This window comes from Gallinula chloropus (genome assembly GCF_964237585.1).
Source record: "Gallinula chloropus genome assembly, chromosome: 3".
Classification (NCBI taxonomy): domain Eukaryota; kingdom Metazoa; phylum Chordata; class Aves; order Gruiformes; family Rallidae; genus Gallinula; species Gallinula chloropus.
Genome location: NC_140087.1, coordinates 1,466,877 through 1,484,464, shown reverse-complemented (window position 1 = coordinate 1,484,464; position 17,588 = coordinate 1,466,877). Strand labels below are relative to the sequence as shown.

Below are 17,588 nucleotides of genomic sequence, written 5' to 3'. Positions count from 1 at the left end.
TGGGGGCACCATTCAGACACCACTTAGGGACAGCTGGCTGCTGGCCTTGGCATCCAGTGCTTGCACTTCTCATTCCTTAAGGTGCAGTGGGCACATGACAAAGAGCATTCAGGTACCCTGAGGGAGGGCAGTGTAAGCATGATGTAAAATGATTTGGGATGTCTTAACGTGCCTTGCAGCAAAGGGGCAAGCAAATACCACACTCCAGAGTAGGTATTAGCAGCCAAAGCTGCCACAATTTGGGTGGCTCCTCCTTGCACAGCGACAGGTCTGTGCCTTTTGTATCTACTCCTGTCTCTGGCTGGTTTCATTCCTACTGGGAGATGCACACAGTACATTCTAGGATATGAGGCTATGTAAACACAGATCAGCTGGTAATTGGAGGTTATATTTGCTGCATCGTTGCATGTTCCTCTATTCCAACTGATCCAAGGCAAGCAGTGCACACTTACTGGTCAAGAGCAGAGCAGAGCAATGGGACCTCACTGGTACATGAAGCTTAATGGCAGCAACCATCTTCAGCAGAACCAGTGGAGAATTAGAGAACAGTGAACTCAGATGTTTCTGGATGACCAGTTGTTTCCACAGACAACTGAGCTCAAAGTCAAAGGGGCAAAACCATTCTGATTGATGGTGTTCGTTATTTCTCAGCATAGTTTCATTCAAATAAGAACTGAAGAGTTTTGATAGAGCAGGACAGTTTGACATCACTTGATTTTCTTTTCACAAATAATTTCTGACCCCAGGTTTCATTAGATTTTAACATCAAAAGAAGTATTTGCTTTTATTAAAAAATTACAGAGTGCCAGGCTCGTGGCAGAACCTGTTCTGTGTGCAACTTGCCCTGTAGCTCAATCTGCATTATCTTACTTTGCAAAATTGCCTTTTTCTAGTAAAGTACAATGAATGAACGAATATTAACTCTGTCACACCTCAATATAAGATTCAGGTTTCTGGGTTTGTTTTTTTTTTCCTTTTTAGTTTGCAAACAAGGTGATTTTTAGGGTGAGGAGAAAGGTAACTGAGAGGTGGCTTCAAGACATTATCTCAGCAGGACACTGTTTTGCAGTGGGTTTTAAATTCTATTGCAGATTCAAGTGTGATTTACAATATTTTACAGCTGACTTTAACATTGCTGGGGTAACAGGAACAAGCTGCTTTGAAAGCTGGTTCCTGTACCCTGTGCTACTTTAGGAAGGACTCCAGATCCCCTCCACTTTAAACATCAAAGCAAGAAAGCCAGTGACAGCCCAGCAATATTCCAGTTCAATGTGGACAATAAGGTTAAAGTTACTTCAGTTCTGTCTACACTGAAACTGATGTGTCTGTGTCAATGGTCTGATGAAATGAAGCCAAAGCTACCAGGTCCTGTGTTAAGATGCTCACACTAAAGCACAGAAACACACATACATCACACAACTGGACTACCCGTCCCTCACACCTCCCATCACCCAGAGCAAGAGGACAGTTTGTCATTTGGTCAGAGGCAGGTTTTTAAATAAAGGTCCAAATCCTTAATGTCCTTTTGATGTGTTTTGATTTTCCCCAAGATGCTGCTAGAGGCAATATTACTCTGCAACTGTAAGAAGCCCCAGCTATCAGGGCACTTCCAGGAGTCAGTGCCACAGCCAAGGAAAGGAAGTTGCTCCCTTCCCACAGAGAGATGAAACACTTACACATCACGCATATGATCTCCAAGGTCTAAGCTTGCAGTTACTGTAGAAAGCCAGAATGAATCCTGAAAGCCATACCAAAGTAACATGACTGCCTAATCAGAGTGATGAAAACTCCTCTGGTGAGGCCAGCAGGTACCTCTGGCTCTTCACAAGGGTTTGCCCCAGTTCCTGAATGGTAAACACAGCCCAGCTGTCCCTGGCAGTGAAGATGGAAATCTCCTTTTCAAGAATGCCAACAGGACCCACTGAGCTCCCAGTTTGAGAGAAGGAATTCAGTCAGGATCAGCAGAGTTCAAGGGATGTGTGTCAGGACACAGAGAAACCACAGGTTCAGGTCTCTCACCTGGGATGCTTTGGGGATATTTCTGAGGGAATTCCTTGGGATAGAGACTTGGTCTGTTTGATGGAAAGAGTAGAAACCATGTGATGGCAGTGAGAACTAATGAGAACTATCCCTTGAAAGAGCAGTGCCACAGAGACAGGTTCAGTGGTGCCTGCACTGAACGGGAGCTCCTTTCACACCATCCCTGGGTCCAGGCACTGGGCTGCTGCTGAGCAGCGTGTCGGGGCAGCTGTTGCATTCATCACCTTTCATTACTGCTGCTCTAGTCAGCTCCCAGCAGCAGCTAACAACATTCCCTTGGAAAAAAACATTTCAAATTTGCCTTGCTAGATGCCCATGCACACCCCAAGTCATCATGTTGCCTAGAGCACTGATGCTGCCAACACTTCTTTGTCACTGAGCAGACCTGCATCAGGTGGCATCAATGCTCGAGGTACTTAGGCAAAAAAGGTTGACAGCAGCAGTTGGTCTTCTCTGTACTTAAACAAAGAATATGATGCCAACATAGTCACACTGGGAATATGGTGGGACCCTTGTTTGGGATAAACTTTTCCATTAACTGGGTTTTGTAACCCCTTCAGGATGAGAAGCAGCTTCTACAAGTAGCTCAGTGAGCATAATCTCAGTGTTGTGCCTTGATCTTTGAAAAGTGGGTCTGCCTATTTTGTCTGGAATGCAGACACAAAACATCACAAAAACACAGTGTACAGAACAGGTTCTAATACCACTTTTGTAAGGGACAGCCCTTTTGCTATCATGGCTCTCAGGTTCATCACGATGACACTTAGTGTGCTCAACACCGGAGCGCTCGGTGTGGGAAGGAACGCCCCAAGCAGACAGTAATCAGGAGAAGGTGAAGATATTCTCAAAACAACAAAAAAAAGCCCAAACACCGAAGACTGACCTGGAACAGGTCTGAATCTGGAAGGCAGGCAGGAAGCTGGACACTGCTCAGGTCTCACCTTCTCACCCCAGAGGGTGGGAGAGAACTGAGATGGCTCCGCAGTTGTGCCACATCCCACGTCTGAACACTAGACACACAGACAACTGCTTCATGCACAAGGAACATGCAGCCTGCTGCAGGATCCACACTGAGCAGAACTCAAATGAGATGTTTAATTAAAGAAGGCACTGCTTTAATTAAACCTAATTACCCTTTGGAGCCAGGCAGACGCTTTCAGAGCTAGACTGACAGAGCCAGCCTGACATGCTAACTGCAAACGTCCAAAGCCACCTAAGGCCAGTTTATCCCTGGCCACAGGGGCTTTCTCATTTCCAAGCTGCCAAACACACACAACAAGCAAACCAGGCAACTCTGTTTTCCTCTACCAAGTGACAACCTGTATTTCATACGTCAGGTTAACACACAGAACAATGCAGATACTGAATGACATAAATGAAGCGTAAGACATACACCAGAATGTGCATTTGAAGCCTCTGCTGTGACTCTGAAAGCATTTGTGGTGGTTCAGCCCCAAGCAGTGGGCTGCTCACTCCCAACCCCCAGGGGTTGGAATAAGGACAGTTTACTGACAAAAATCACCACGAACAGAGAAGAGTAACAGTCCATAGCACATTTCACTTACATCCAGTGATAGCAGAGTGCTGCATGATGACAGGACAGATCCAACACCCTGGCCCCATTCAGATTGCCCTGGAGGCACAGGGAATGCCCCTCCCCAACCAGCCCCTTTTATGGGGGAGTGATGTCAGGTGGTGGAAACAGCCCGGGCTGACTCAGCTCACCTGGGCAGACTCAGCTCACCTGGGCTGGCTGGCTTGGCCAGAGCCAGGACATTATCCACCCCTTTCTCCCCACCATCTCCATCATGCCCAGATCTTTTCAGAGTATTTGGGAGGTTCATAACATCAGTAATCTATTATTTAGGCCACCTGCACTGGACTGATTTTGCTACACACCAACAATTTAGCGGCTGTTCTCAACTACAGTTAAACCCCCTTGGGTTACACACTGCACTTCCCCATCCTTTGGCATCACCACCCCAGCTTCTACATGGATGCCTGTTAGAACACAGGTCTTTGATTTTCATCTGCTCCTCTTGGCAGAGGATTTATCTTCCCTGTACAGGGATAGTATCAGATGTCCAACTTCATGAGTTTCTGCAGAATCCTTCCTCTCCTCTCAGTCTAAGCACTCACCAAATCATTTGTTTCCTGTATCCCAAAGACATGGAAAGAAGATGGCCTGCTGGTGTCTCCTTTATAAACTGTTTTCCTTATGTTTTTTCCCAGCTCTGCTGGGTTTAGCAAACATGCCCAGTTATCTGCAAACATCTACTGTCCTAACTGACATCTTGTCAGGCCTATTTCTCCTTTTAACACCTAATTCCAAATTTACTTGTATGACAGCTTTAAAGCAGCCCTGATAACCTCACAAACAAGCTGTCATAGGGTGTAAGAGGTTGGAGGCATTAGTAGAGGGACTGTACTCTCTCTCCTTCTGTTTAAGATCATGAACTATTAACAGTCTTCTAGCTTGCTATATACCCTTAAAATTCAGGTAACTTAAGATAGCCATAGGATAACCTGTCAGCAAGGGACTTTCTTACACAACAGCTGGAATGGATTGAATGAGCTGGATTCAGTTGCATATATACAGCTATTCAGGGGCATTTGAGATGTAACAGGGGTACCCCACAAAACTGTGGAAGTCGACAAATGTGACTCAAGCCCTGTGAGAGATCCAAGCCCTTCTGGACTGGCAGGTGAAGCCAAGCAAGACATCTGTGGGCATTTTTACACCTTGCCTTCAGCTAGCTGGATTGCTGGTGAAGTCATGCTTTCCCCAGGCAGCGCTGCTCAGGGCTGGCAAGGTTTCAGAGCTTGAAGGGGACCGATTATTCTTTGGTCACCACCGCAGTGTGTTTGAACCACATGCTTTCATCAGCTGGAAGTCAATCACCAGCTCTAACCACACTTCCCTCTTCATCATCTTTTGCTTTTCAGGGATCCTCTGGCCCAAGATACACACCAAGAGTGTCCCACCTTCCTATTCCTTCTGGGGCCCCAAGTCTGGGGCTCCTCCTGTTACAAATGGAGGAGGTGGTTTCTCTCATGGCCTGAAGGACCATAAGCCAAACAGTTCTTTACAATAGGAGGAGTGGTTTATTGAGCCATTTGGATGCTGGGGGAAAAAAGGTCGTTCAGAACAAGCCACTGAATGGCTGCTCTAGCAGCAGCCCCACCCTGACTGCAGAAGGGAGACTGGCTTGCCTCAATACCCCTCTCATGGAAAGTACCTTCTATTTGCAGCAGATGAAGGTTATTATCATTACAAAGAACTCTCCCTGGATTATCCTGCAGCTCCAGGATATTTGATTGTGGAAAAGGGCTGAGGAGGACTCTCACTCCCTGTCCTGTTAATTAAGGAAGCTTTCCTGGTCAAGTTCTGAATATCCCTCAGACATGGAGGCTTATATTAGTGTCTGTGTCAGGCACAGTCCAAGCTTCCTGCTGATGGTAGCTCAAACAGATGAACTTTTGTAGGGTGCATCACCCTTCAGTGACAGACCCCTCCAGCACAGGGTTACATGCTGCTTGCCATCATTGCACAGCCCTAGGCTCTGTGCTTGCTCAAGACCTTTCCTGTGACGCTAACCACTCTAAAAAGAGTGCACTCTTCCACATTACTGGAATATAAATGCCCTGTGGTGAGCAACACATGAGCAGATGTTTTAAAGAAACTGCAAGAGAAAGGCAGATGCTGCATCTGGCAGCAAAGCCCTGCATGGGAGGCCAAGTCAGACTTGGGCTGTGTGTGAAGGAGGAATGCCTGCTGGCAGGCAGTGGGGTTTGCCCAGACCAAAGGGCAGGTATCATCTGTGCCTCTGAGCACATCCCAAAACATCACAGGAAGCTCGTCCTGGCAAGCAACTGGTTTTTCACAGGATGAAATAGAAAGAGTGGTCAAGAATTTTATCAGCATTAGTAACCTCTGTTACTCTTTTTATATAAAAGTTGCCAGGTATAGCAACCAGCAAGGGGTCTCCTATAGAAATCTTTATCCATTTCATACCATCAACAGTCCAAGATCACAGAATTATTAAGGTTGGAAAAGACCTCCAAGATCATCCAGTACAACCATCCCCCTATGACCTATATTACTAATTAAACCATGTCCCTAAGTGCCTCATCCAACCTTTCCTTGAACACCCTGAGGGGTGGTGACTCCACCACCTTCCTGGGCCAGCTGTTCCAATGCCTGACCACTCTGGTATAATAAATAGTATCAGAAAAGATGATTATTATTGTTAATGTTGCTATTATTAGTATTATTATTATCATCATCATCATTATTATTGTTGTTATCATAATAATAGTTATATTAATTATATGATGATGGTATAGTAACAGACTGTACTGACACAAAGCACATTTGACAGAGTTACAGCTTATAACTCTTCAGAAACTAAAGCCAAATATAGAAGTCAGCTGTGTGGCTGGTAAGTAGGTCATCTGTTGGGAACAGATGTGCTCTTTCATCTGCACTGCTTGCCAGTTGGCTTTGACCTGTAATACCCTAAATGTCCTACTCTGCCTGTCCAAGGGAGAGAGAGACAAAGGGGCTAGGAATCCTTGAGTGATTGCTCTCCAAAGGTCTCCTTAACCTGGAAGACATTTCCCACACCTTAATCCTGATGTATTAGCTTCTATAGTTCACACAAGGCTTATCTGTTTTTTCTGAACTCAGGGAAGGGATGAAGGTAAGGGGATCTGGCTACTGATAATTGGAATATCATTTGGGTTTGCCTGTGGTTTTGGCTTCTAGACCAAATCTGTATTTTTGAGGCTGAGACTCTTTGTTTAGCACTTTAAATTTATCACCTTGGCAGAAAGGTACCTCTATGTGTGTTCCTAAATACACAGAATGAAAAAAACCCATGCTGCATTTGTTGAAAAGAGTATTTAAAAACAACTTGCTCAGCTGTGCACATTTGTAGCGACAGAATACAGAATCTCAGAGCCAGGCACACCTGCTGCCAATGGAGAAGCACAATTAAAACTGAGGACGTTAACTGCCTCCGTTCTGTGGGACTCACTCGAGCCTCAATGGGCTCCATGTGTGGTGATTCCTGCAGTTATATTTATATATTTGTTCAGCATGCAGGAAAAATGAGAGAAGAATAAACAAGTTGCTCAGAGACACTCAGCATCTTCTCACCTCCTTCCAGTTTAACACTTACTCACCTACATCTTTAGGACTCGCAGAAACTGCCGAGGACTTTAGGAGAGATGGAGCCTACTGCGTCTCCTCTACTGCAGGCCAGAGTGCTTATTGCTGTGCACCCAAATACATAGAATCACAGAATCACAGGGGTTGGAAGGGACCCCCAGAGCTCATGGGGTCCAACCCCCTGCCAAACCAGCTCCCCAGCTCATATTGCACAGGGCGGCGTCCAGACGGGGCTGGAATCTCTCCAGAGATGGAGACTCCACACCCCCTGGGCAGCCTGTCCCAGGGCTCCCTCACCCTCACTGGGGAAAAGTTCTTCCCCATGTTGGTGTGGAACTCCCTGTGCTCCAACTTGCAGCCATTGCCCCTTGTCCTGTCCCCACAGACACTGAAAAGGGGCTGCCCATTCCCCCTGCATCCCCTGCTTCAGATAATTATAAACATTAATTAGGTCCCCCCTTAGTCTTCTTTTCTCCAGGCTGAACAGTCCCAGGTCACTCAGCCTTTCCTCACAGGGGAGATGCTCCAGGCCCTTCATCATCTTTGTAGCCTCCTCTGGACTCTCTCCAGGAGATCCCTGTCCTTTTTATCCCAGGGAGCCCAGAACTGGACACAACACTCCAGGTGGGGCCTGAGCAGGGCAGAGCAGAGGGGCAAACTGTTCAACCAAAGTGGGCAAAAAGGAGGGAGTGCTTGTTCCTGCACATATTTATCAAAAGGGGATAAGCAGAACCTGCTGAAGCTCCTAAAAAACAAACCCAAAAACATATATCTGCTTTTTGGGTAGAGAACTACAGCTGCTGTCAGACACAAGGGCAACACATGCAGCAACGCATCCAGTAGACCCCTCTTGCTCCCCACAGGACACGCGTCTGGTAAACGGCAGAAGGGACACAGGGACACTGAAGTCAGATATCTGCTTTATATCAACTTTATCTCATCCTTACAATTCTTTACATTCTACCACACTTCAGTTGCAGCACTGAAGTGTGAGGAGCATCGGCAAAACACAACTGGAACCTTCTTGGTTCTATGAAAGCGTATGAATTAGGATGCTTCAACACTTTCTGAGCAGCAAGGGCGCTCTGAATTCTCTAACTTAAGGGAAACACAGCAACTGCACACATGCATTCATGAGCAGCCCAAAGTATATCCCACATCACCACACACAGCTTCTACACGACAAAGGGAAACGTGCTGGTAGGATATGGCCGCTTGCTACCACGTCAAATATACTTCACATCTGTATTTGTACAGAGGCTTCAGCTCCCAGACACAGCCTCCCTTGTGCATCACGAAATCACAGACCAGCAGGGACTGGAAGGGCCCTCTGGAGATCAGCTAGTCCAACCACCCACCCCTGCCAAAGAGGATCACCTAGAGCAGGGTGTGTGGACAGTGTCCAGGCTGTCTCCAGAGAAGGAGACTCCACAGCCTCTCTGGGCAGCCTGTCCCAGTGCTCTGACACCCTCACAGGGAAGAGGGTTTTTTTCTTGTATTGAGGTGGAGCTTCCCATGTTCCAGTTTGTGCCCATTGCCCTTTGTCCTGTCACTGGACACCACTGAGAAGAGTCTGGCCCCATCCTCTTGACATCCACATTTAGACCCTCTTAGCAGAGAGGCCAAAAGCACAGAACTTGGTGAAGTACCAAAAATCTTCACTCTACCTGCACTGGGAACTCATCAGGCTTGTTTCCAGCACACAAGGATTTCCTGGTCTGTCCCCTCCTGTGGCCAAACTTGCATTTGTTCCTCAGCACTTGCTCATCATCTTCAATGGGTCTTCGCACGTATTTGAAGCGATCCCTAAGGGCCCTTTTCCATAGCAGCTGCATGGGGAAAAAACCATATGTCATTACCCCTGGCTTTCAAGAATTTCCCTCATTCCTAAAGCAGGGCACTGTTTTATCCAACTGTTCTATAAAAATGTGTTTGCCACTAAGCAGAGAGAGACTCAGGGTGGCCTCAGGACTGAAGGGAACACAAGCACCTGTGGTATCTGACTCTGGCAACTAAACAGCAGGGCTACTGGCACCAGCCTGGTTCATTAAGGATGATGGTAATTGAACCTAAGGGTTAGATTTATCCAATATAACCAGGTCTGTCAGTGAAACTGCACTTTGCTTCCCTTTTCTCAGCTCTTACCTTGGCACACACCATTCATGGCATCAGGTCAGGAAACTACAGAGAATCACAGGATGCTAGGGGTTGGAAGGGACCTCGAAAGATCACCCCCTCACCACCCCCTCCTCCCCCCCCTGCCTCCCATCAGAGCTGGATTACCTAGATTAGGTCACACAAGAACAGGTCCAGGCACGTTCACAGCCTCTCTGGGCAGTCTGTTCCAGTGGTTTGTCACCTTCACTGTGAACAGTTTTTCCATGTGTTCCCATGGAACCTCCTGTGCTCCGTCTTGCACCCATCAGACCAGCATACTGATGCTGTGGAAAAGTAACTCGGGTTTTGGGTTTTTGAGTGGATTATTTTCCCCCTGCCTCTGGCAGCATCTGACTGGTTGTGCAGTTGTACCATTATTATATCTAACACAAAGGAGGAGGAAAAACACACAAGGGATGCTCCTTGGGTGTTTTTCAGTTACATTAAATCAAGTGTATTATCAAACGGAACTCAAAGGTCCTGAATTAAGAGGATCATTCAAGTAGGTCTTTTGTGAGACCTCTCAAGGCACGTAAATTGCAACTCAAAGGCAGTTCTGCAGGGCAAGTGGACACAGTCCCTGTTTAGTGGAGCCACTGATCACTCCTTGGCAGTTGAGCTTTCTCATGCATCCTTGTGGACAGATGGCTGGTCACCTGCAGACCCTGTTTGGGCATCCTGTGGTGGGACCCAGCTGTGCTAACTACTGGCAAGCAGGGAAGCAATTACTAAGCCAAGGCTGCTAAACACATGTGCTGGCAGAACCTGAAGCTGTGAATATAGAAAAAGTTTTGTCAGATGCTCAGAAGCAACTGCTTATTTCAGTTATTGAGGGGCTTCCAACAGCCAGAGAGAACAAAAAAATAGCCACAAAGTGATGGTAGATGACAGAATGTGGCAAGAGAGTCAAATAGCTGTTACTTATTTTCTGAAATTGTCTCCAATACTGTACACACTTAATACTATACTCAGACCTGCACTCACTGACATGCTAGACCACAAAGTAAACAGAAGAATGATTACCCTGTATTTTGCCCCCAAATTATGTCCATTATTAGTCAAGGTCATATGACTTCAAGGGTTACATTTGGAGTAAACCCAAATTCTGTAAAAGTGGCTTACTTAGCACAGCATCTTTGTTTGCAGCCAGTCTGACACTGACATGCCTGCCTCCCTCACCCGCAGGGGATACGGGTGGGAGGGTCTCTTAAAAGATGGGGATGAAGGCAGCATGTCCTTGCTTTTCTCCTCCTGAAATTAGTCCTCCCAACTCCCTGCTGACTTACAGGTTCTCAGTGCTAAAAGCAAGGCCTCCTCCAGTAACAGTGAGAAGTGAGAGCAGAGTAGCTGTGAGAAAGCAATCCCTGTGACCTCTGCCTCAGCTCTTCCTGGTCAGACCTGGGCTGGCCAGAGCAGGCTGTGCCCTTCCTGGGGTGACACGTCCTGCCACTGCCTGTGGGTGCTTACAGACGTATCTTCTCCCTGCCAGTCACATGCAAACATCTGAGGACTGTAAAGAAGGCAAACCCATCTGTATTTCTGGTACACAAACTTCAGCACAGGGCTTAGAAAGAGCACAACTGCCCACCCAGGCTACTCACAAAGCACATTTATAGCCTCAATTTGGATGTTACATTCCAGCACGGTTTTCAAAGGCAGTAAGGTGACTATATGCCTTGAAAATCTCATTAAGGATCTTAAATACATTTACAATTCTGCCCCTGATGCAAATACCCCAATATTATATGCTTAGCAAAATTGATTTGGAATATTGTTATTTTAAGGCTGCTAGGAAAGAAGCAAACAAAAAACCCCCTTAGTTTACCACTTCTCTGAAGTGTTCAACAGATGTTAAAGTATTTTAAAACATGATCATCCCAGAATACATTACCAGCTGACAATTTAAATATCCCCTTAGCTGAGTTTTGTGCAGTTTCTTTCTTTTGAAAACCTTTGTTTGGCTGGGAGACATTTCCACCTAGTCTTGTACAAGAAAGAATATGCTGACACCTGTACAGAGCTTTAAATATCCCCTCAAAGTTCAAAACATTCAGCTGGTTCACCCTCCCCTCCTCAGATAAATTAAGAGTTTTAACTAAATCTGTTTCTGCAGTATGACTCTCATAAGCTTCTCCATGCTGCTTCACACATACTTGTTTCATGGATGAGACTGTGAGCACGTACATTTACATGGGTAGCACATCTTTTAATAAGAATGCTTTCATTGCCATTTTTGAGCTCATAACTTTATTTTCTATTAATCCACACCCCCACCCTCCCCCAGCAAAAAGGCCCAAAGCACTGCAGGAAGGCTTACAGTGCTTGTCAGGGAGCAGGATTAGGCTGCGTCTCTCTGACATAGGAGGGGAGGATTACACGCAGATAAAAAGCAGTGATTTACTAGTGAGTAATCAGGTTGTGTGCAGCAGTTACATAAACCAGGCATGTCAGTCCTGGGATGCCGGGTTTCGCCCGCATCACAGCGCCGCGCGGCAGCCCCGCGCCCGGGCGAGCGCTGCGGATGCCAGAGCCCCATCCTTTCTTCCTCCCCTACGGCCGCCTTGACATCACCATTTTCAAGTGGTGGCTGAGATGCAAGGAAATTAAGGGCAGAGACTCTTTCCCAATGGTTGGTCACAGCCCTTGTGAAAGGAGTAAATACAAACAGGGTGGTACCGTGAGAGCGGTGGAGAAACGAGTGTCCTGCCGGTTTTCCTTTGGCTGCTGCAGCTGTCAGCTTGGCTTTTTCTATATAACTTATTTCTCTCTAACTACTGCAAATATTGCACTGGTTACACTGGAGAACAGAAACCTGATAATCTATTTCATGATTAAATGGAGATTAATTATTTTCAAATGTCGTATCTGTTACTTTAGGGTAACATTGTCCAAGTAAAAGAAAACCTCATGGGGAAGTTCCTTAGGTAAACACCTGAAAGCACTGCTTTCCTAAAGCTAAGCTGGGAACAGGGTGGGAAAATGAATTTCATTACAAGTGCTCCACAGACCTCTTAAATCAGTTTTGCTTTTAGTGCAAAAGGATTTATTTTTTTAAATTATTATATAGTATTTCAGATAATTCTTTCTTAATTCCTGATTCAACAATGAACTAGGAAATAACCATTTTAAATTCACAGTATATAAGTATCTTCTTCAAAACCTTATTTTTAAACTTATCCATTTAGGATCATGATCATCATTCAGACCATATTCCACTGGATATCCTCTTCAAGGGTCAATGGCACAGAAGCATATTTTTCTCTACTGCAAAATTAAGTAGGAAACCTTTTAACCAAGCAAATAGAATTAGAGATAATCTACTAATAAATCTTGAAACACTAAACCTTTAATTACCTTCTATTGCAACAGCATGAGATTGAAATTATTAGACTCCATTTCTACATAATACACATACTGTTTAAATTACTAGTTTAAAATAGTTTGAAGTTTAAAAAAAAGTGTCCAGTTCTGGGGGGATGGGTGAGCAGGAAGGACTATTCAAAGTTTTGTAAGTAGTTTTTTTCCTGTCATGAAAATTCTAGTGGGAATTTAGGTGCTCCTAGGTTTGGAGCTTTTTGTTTTTCCTCTATATTTTCCAGCAGATCTTTCCCCTTTCCAAACCATTTAATTCCCATGTGAACGTTGCAACCAAAGTGTTGACATTTCCAATTCAGTTTCTCCAAGGTTTTCATCACATCAAGTACTTTATGTCCTGATCTTCTGTTCTTGATCAGAAGGAAAAGCTAATTCTGGAATGTCAAGATCTCTCATGGGCTGAGCTTTCCTCCTCTCAGCCAGAACACCCCATGGGCTGCCCTTGCCCACCCACAGGCATGGATACTGGCTGGGGAAGAACCCACAGCAGTTTCCACAGCATCCATCCAGCAGCCAAGACACATCCCTTTCTGGAGAAGGGCTCCAAACCATAAGGCTCGTGAGTTAAAAATGAAATCACACCACTGACAGACCTTCTCAGGCCATGGCATTTAGAACTACCACTTGCTGACCCCAGGAGATGCCGTGACTGCTCCTTCACCCCAAAGGGGAAGCAACTGCTTTCCTTTTAAAAGCATGGATTTAGTGTTTAACTGAATATAGGAACTGAGACATCGCTCAGTGCTAAGTAAAGAGGAATGAATTCATGTCCTTAACAACACAGTAGGATGGAGCATTTTGCGTGGCAGCAAGGCAAACAGCCAATGGCAGGAGTGAGGCCCAGCACACCAGAGGCGACGCACGACATCAGCCTCCAAACTGCATCATTCCTCTTGGTTTTTTACAACTGCCTGTTTCTCCTGTAACTTTGACAAGACATTAAAAGTCTGAGAACTTGAAAAAGTACTTGTTGCTATTCTAAATAAACTCAAATAGCTTTATTAATCTACCCACCCTGAATACCCATTATTCCCTGAGGCCTGCCGGGCTGAATTCCCGTGTTCAGTGTTTTCCTTCCTCCAGCCTTACAAGGCAGCAAAAGGAGGAGGTCCCCTATCAGGCACAGTCATCTGTGAACAGCTGGCCACCCAAGGCTCCCTTTGGAGCCCACAGAAAGAGACAAGAACTTCCATGGTGCTATTCTGCTCTTCCTAACAGAGCCACCAAAAACACCTTATAGCAGCTGCATCTCCAGAATTTGTATATATTACCTTCTGAGAGGTTTTTAATACCTCATGTGTTTATCTGTAATCATTAGACAGTTTCTATTGTGTCTTTAAAAGTACATATATCTATGTGCTTTATTTTTTATATATGTTCTCTATATATGTCTTTAAAAGTATATGTTATTTCATAACTAACATGACTAGCACGTTTAAAACACTACTCACACTTAACAGTTTTCCTTCTCTACATTTAGCTGTCGGTCCACAAATGAGGAGGTTTCTGCTTTACCTCTGAATTATTTTCTTGATGAGTTTTCTCAAATTTTCAGTGTACTTCTAAAGACACAATAGAAACTGTCTAATGATTACAGATAAACAAGTGTGAGGTATTAAAAACCTCTCAGTAAGTAATATTTCAGAACTGAAAAGACCTGCTAGTCAATACTGTTGTCAGAAACAAGCTGCTATTCTTATAGTCCCATGTTAGCCTGAATCAATTTTAAAAGAAAAGCCTATAAAAACTTCATTTTCTGAACTGCTGAAGACACTTTTTCTGAGACAAGATGAAAGAATAGTAGTTAGCCCATTTTTTGTTGTTGTTCAGTTGTTTCTTAAAGGTATATGACTTCAGATTCACTGCAAGCCTGGTGCTAAGTAGCTGTGCATATGTTGTAGAGTTTCTTTTAAGCTGTTGCAACATAGAACAACCTCAGATCAAGAACAAAGAAGCATTGATAGGCTTTATGATAGTGAAGGAAGGACAGAAAGTCTAGCAGTAAAGCAAATAAAACCAATTCATCCTCACCCTCTCCTCCAAACCTACACCTTGAGTGCCTCTGTCCCAGCAGTGGAGAGGGGCTGGCTCAGAAGCATTAGAGCAGCAGCGTTGCAAACTGCCTGTTCCAGCTTCCTCTCTTGCTACGGGGGTTTCTTCCAGATATTCCAATAAGCATGAAAGAAATCTAAGAAGAAGGACTCTCAGGTCTCTGCCTCATCACACAACAGCCCACATAGTCTTTTCCAGCACCAATCTGGAGGGTGATGGGCCATTTCCCAAAGAAGGGCACTGTAAGGAGTTCCACTCCTCCTACAGTTATGCTGCAGTGAAAGCCCTGGGAAAACCTAGGTTAAGAACCTCTGTTTTCAGAAAGTTTTTTAAAAGTTCAAGGCTGTAAAAAGGTCTTTGAAGACATCCTGACTGTCACTCCAGCTCCCCTTCACAAAGGGAGCCAGATGAAGCCATAGCATTACCCAGGACCCTGGCTGGGACCCCTGCTGGGGTGTTGGAGAGAGGAATCCTGGTTGAAAACACAGTGGACTGACACACTCTGATCCCTCTGCTCCCTTTTCTCCTTTCTGAGATGTGTTTGTTGTCTTTAGTCCCTTTCCTCCTACAATGCCTGGGCTCAGGGCAGAACTAGAATCACCACCCCTTAAGCCTCACTTTCTTTTTATTCTTAAAATTACTCTGCTTTCTGCAGTGACTGTACATGTGATAGATATTTCTGTATGTTTAAAGCTAATAACCCCCACTGAGTCTCACAAGCTTTTACAAGATGCTATAAAAGTATCACACAGCAAAGCAATGATGTGAAGTCAAAAGGTGAACACTGTCCTCTGAGACCACAGATATGTATTTTGGGTCACGAGAGTGAAGAAAAATGTAGTTCAAGTTTAAGCCATCTCTTTCCACTGCTTTCTGTTTATATTCCTACTGAGACCCCAAACAATTAGGCCTAGATTCCCAACATACCTACACCAGTAGTATTACTACATGCTGGAGCCAGATACCTAACACACAAGCAATCTTAAAGCATTGCAAAAGCATCAGTCACATGCTCATTCTCAGACAGACAATTGTCTAAAAGCTTGGCTCCTTTGTTTTTAAAAACAAAAGTCAGTCACATTTACTTAAATTTATCCTTTGGGGAAAATCAATCCAGAAAGAAATTGGACATAACAAGTAACCAGGGACCTCATGTGCAGGTCTGCATGATCTCACAGAGGCTTTGAGGGATGGATGTAACAGGATTAATCTTTAATTAATACAATGAAATAAGAATGTGATTTGCCAAAGGTGTCAAAGTGAAACTTACAGCTCGGAACAGAGCCAGTACATAAGAAATTGATGTTGATTTCCTCTGAAGTAAGTTATTTTCTTGTGATTGATTATGTGACAGGGAAGGAAAGAAAAGGGAAAAAAAAAGAATTATTACATTTGACTGTACTCACAAAGCCATTTCCATCGTCATCAAGGAATGGGTATGCCTGCAGCAGAGCACTGACCACAACGTTGTACTGCTGGCTGTTGGGATACCTGCACAGACAAGGGGGAGATGTAAAACAGCAGTTTGCATTCCAGACAGTACCAGACACTGTCTAGAGTCTATACTGATGTACATTAAGCTGCTTATTTGTAAGGCTATAGATTCCCCTCCAAACAGCAAATGAAGCAGCTCTGAGGCTTGCACAAAACCTTCCTGTTTGAGTTCAAGAGGCTCCACGCCCTTCACCTCCCCTAATCAAGTACATTAACCAGAACAGCTTTATGCTCATTGAAAGCTTTACTTCTGCAGCCAACAGGTGATGCCCTCAAGTAATCTAGCAATGCTTACTCACAGGGATCCTTTAAGGTATTTTGTCATGTCTGCTTGCAAATATTCAATGATCCTTATTCTCATACTGTGGTCAGGGCATTTTTTCTCTGCTAGAATGCTCTTGACATCATAAGGGAAGTCTGGCAAAGCGTAAGGACTCGTCCACTGCAACGTCTTGTGTCTTGCAAAAAGGGATTTTAGGTTTTTTCTGCAAAAGAAAAGATCATGTTGTCATGACCACATCCTTCTTCTGTAGGAATGCAGGTGAGAAAGAAAGAAAAATACAAGCAAAACTCAACACAAACGGAAGTTATTGCTGTGGAGATTCAAGGCTTCTCTCTTGGTTTCTGCATAAATACTCACAAAAGCTGCAATGGGGTTAAAACCAGATGTCAAATGTGAAATGCTTTAATTAGCAGAATCCACTAGAAGGTGGACACTAGCTGAAAGCAGGAGGCAGAGCATAGGAAGTCACTGGGGACTTGCAAAATAACTTTCTCTGTCATCATTTATGATGTGTTTCCTACCAGTTCTGGTAGGAAGGGTTACTCGTGAGAGAAACAAACAACTTAATTGAATAGAATACTGTAGACAACATTGGCTGAGACTGTCCTCCCAAAGTGGAAAGCAGTGGAGGGATGAAGGCAGTTGTCATCACAATAGCTGATGATAAGGCAGACACAGCCCATAAGTACCCACACCATGTACAAATGGCACACCCCAGCTTGAGATAGGAGGTCAACCATCTGCTTCCCATCTCCAGAGAGCCTGTCAAACTGAAGGAATATAGGGAAAAGTAGACAGAAATTGAGCTGGAAGTCAGTCAAGAGCCACCTAAAAGATGGAGTGGTTCTGCCAGCCCTAGACAGCTTCTCAGTCGGGGTAGTCCAGACCAAATAAAGACAGTTCAAATGAGAGGTTCCCAAGATAACTGGAGAGTCCTGTATGCATGTGGTATCACTGCCATTTATCACAGAATCATGGAATGGTCTGGGTTGGAAGGGGCCCCATGGATCAGAG

The 17,588-nt window shown here is 44.7% G+C and overlaps 1 protein-coding gene across 1 annotated transcript in view; it reads right to left on the bottom strand.

Moving 5' to 3' along the window:
* SAMD3 (sterile alpha motif domain containing 3) overlaps nt 1-17,588 on the bottom strand; it is a gene marked incomplete at both ends in the record, with an annotated part of 40,859 nt that overhangs the window by 8,857 nt on the left and 14,414 nt on the right. Inside the window, 3 exons of the mRNA XM_084262337.1 lie at nt 8,881-9,042; nt 16,204-16,288; nt 16,591-16,776. Of these exons, the coding sequence (XP_084118463.1) occupies nt 8,881-9,042; nt 16,204-16,288; nt 16,591-16,776 (433 nt within the window). The remainder of the gene's footprint in view (nt 1-8,880; nt 9,043-16,203; nt 16,289-16,590; nt 16,777-17,588) is intronic.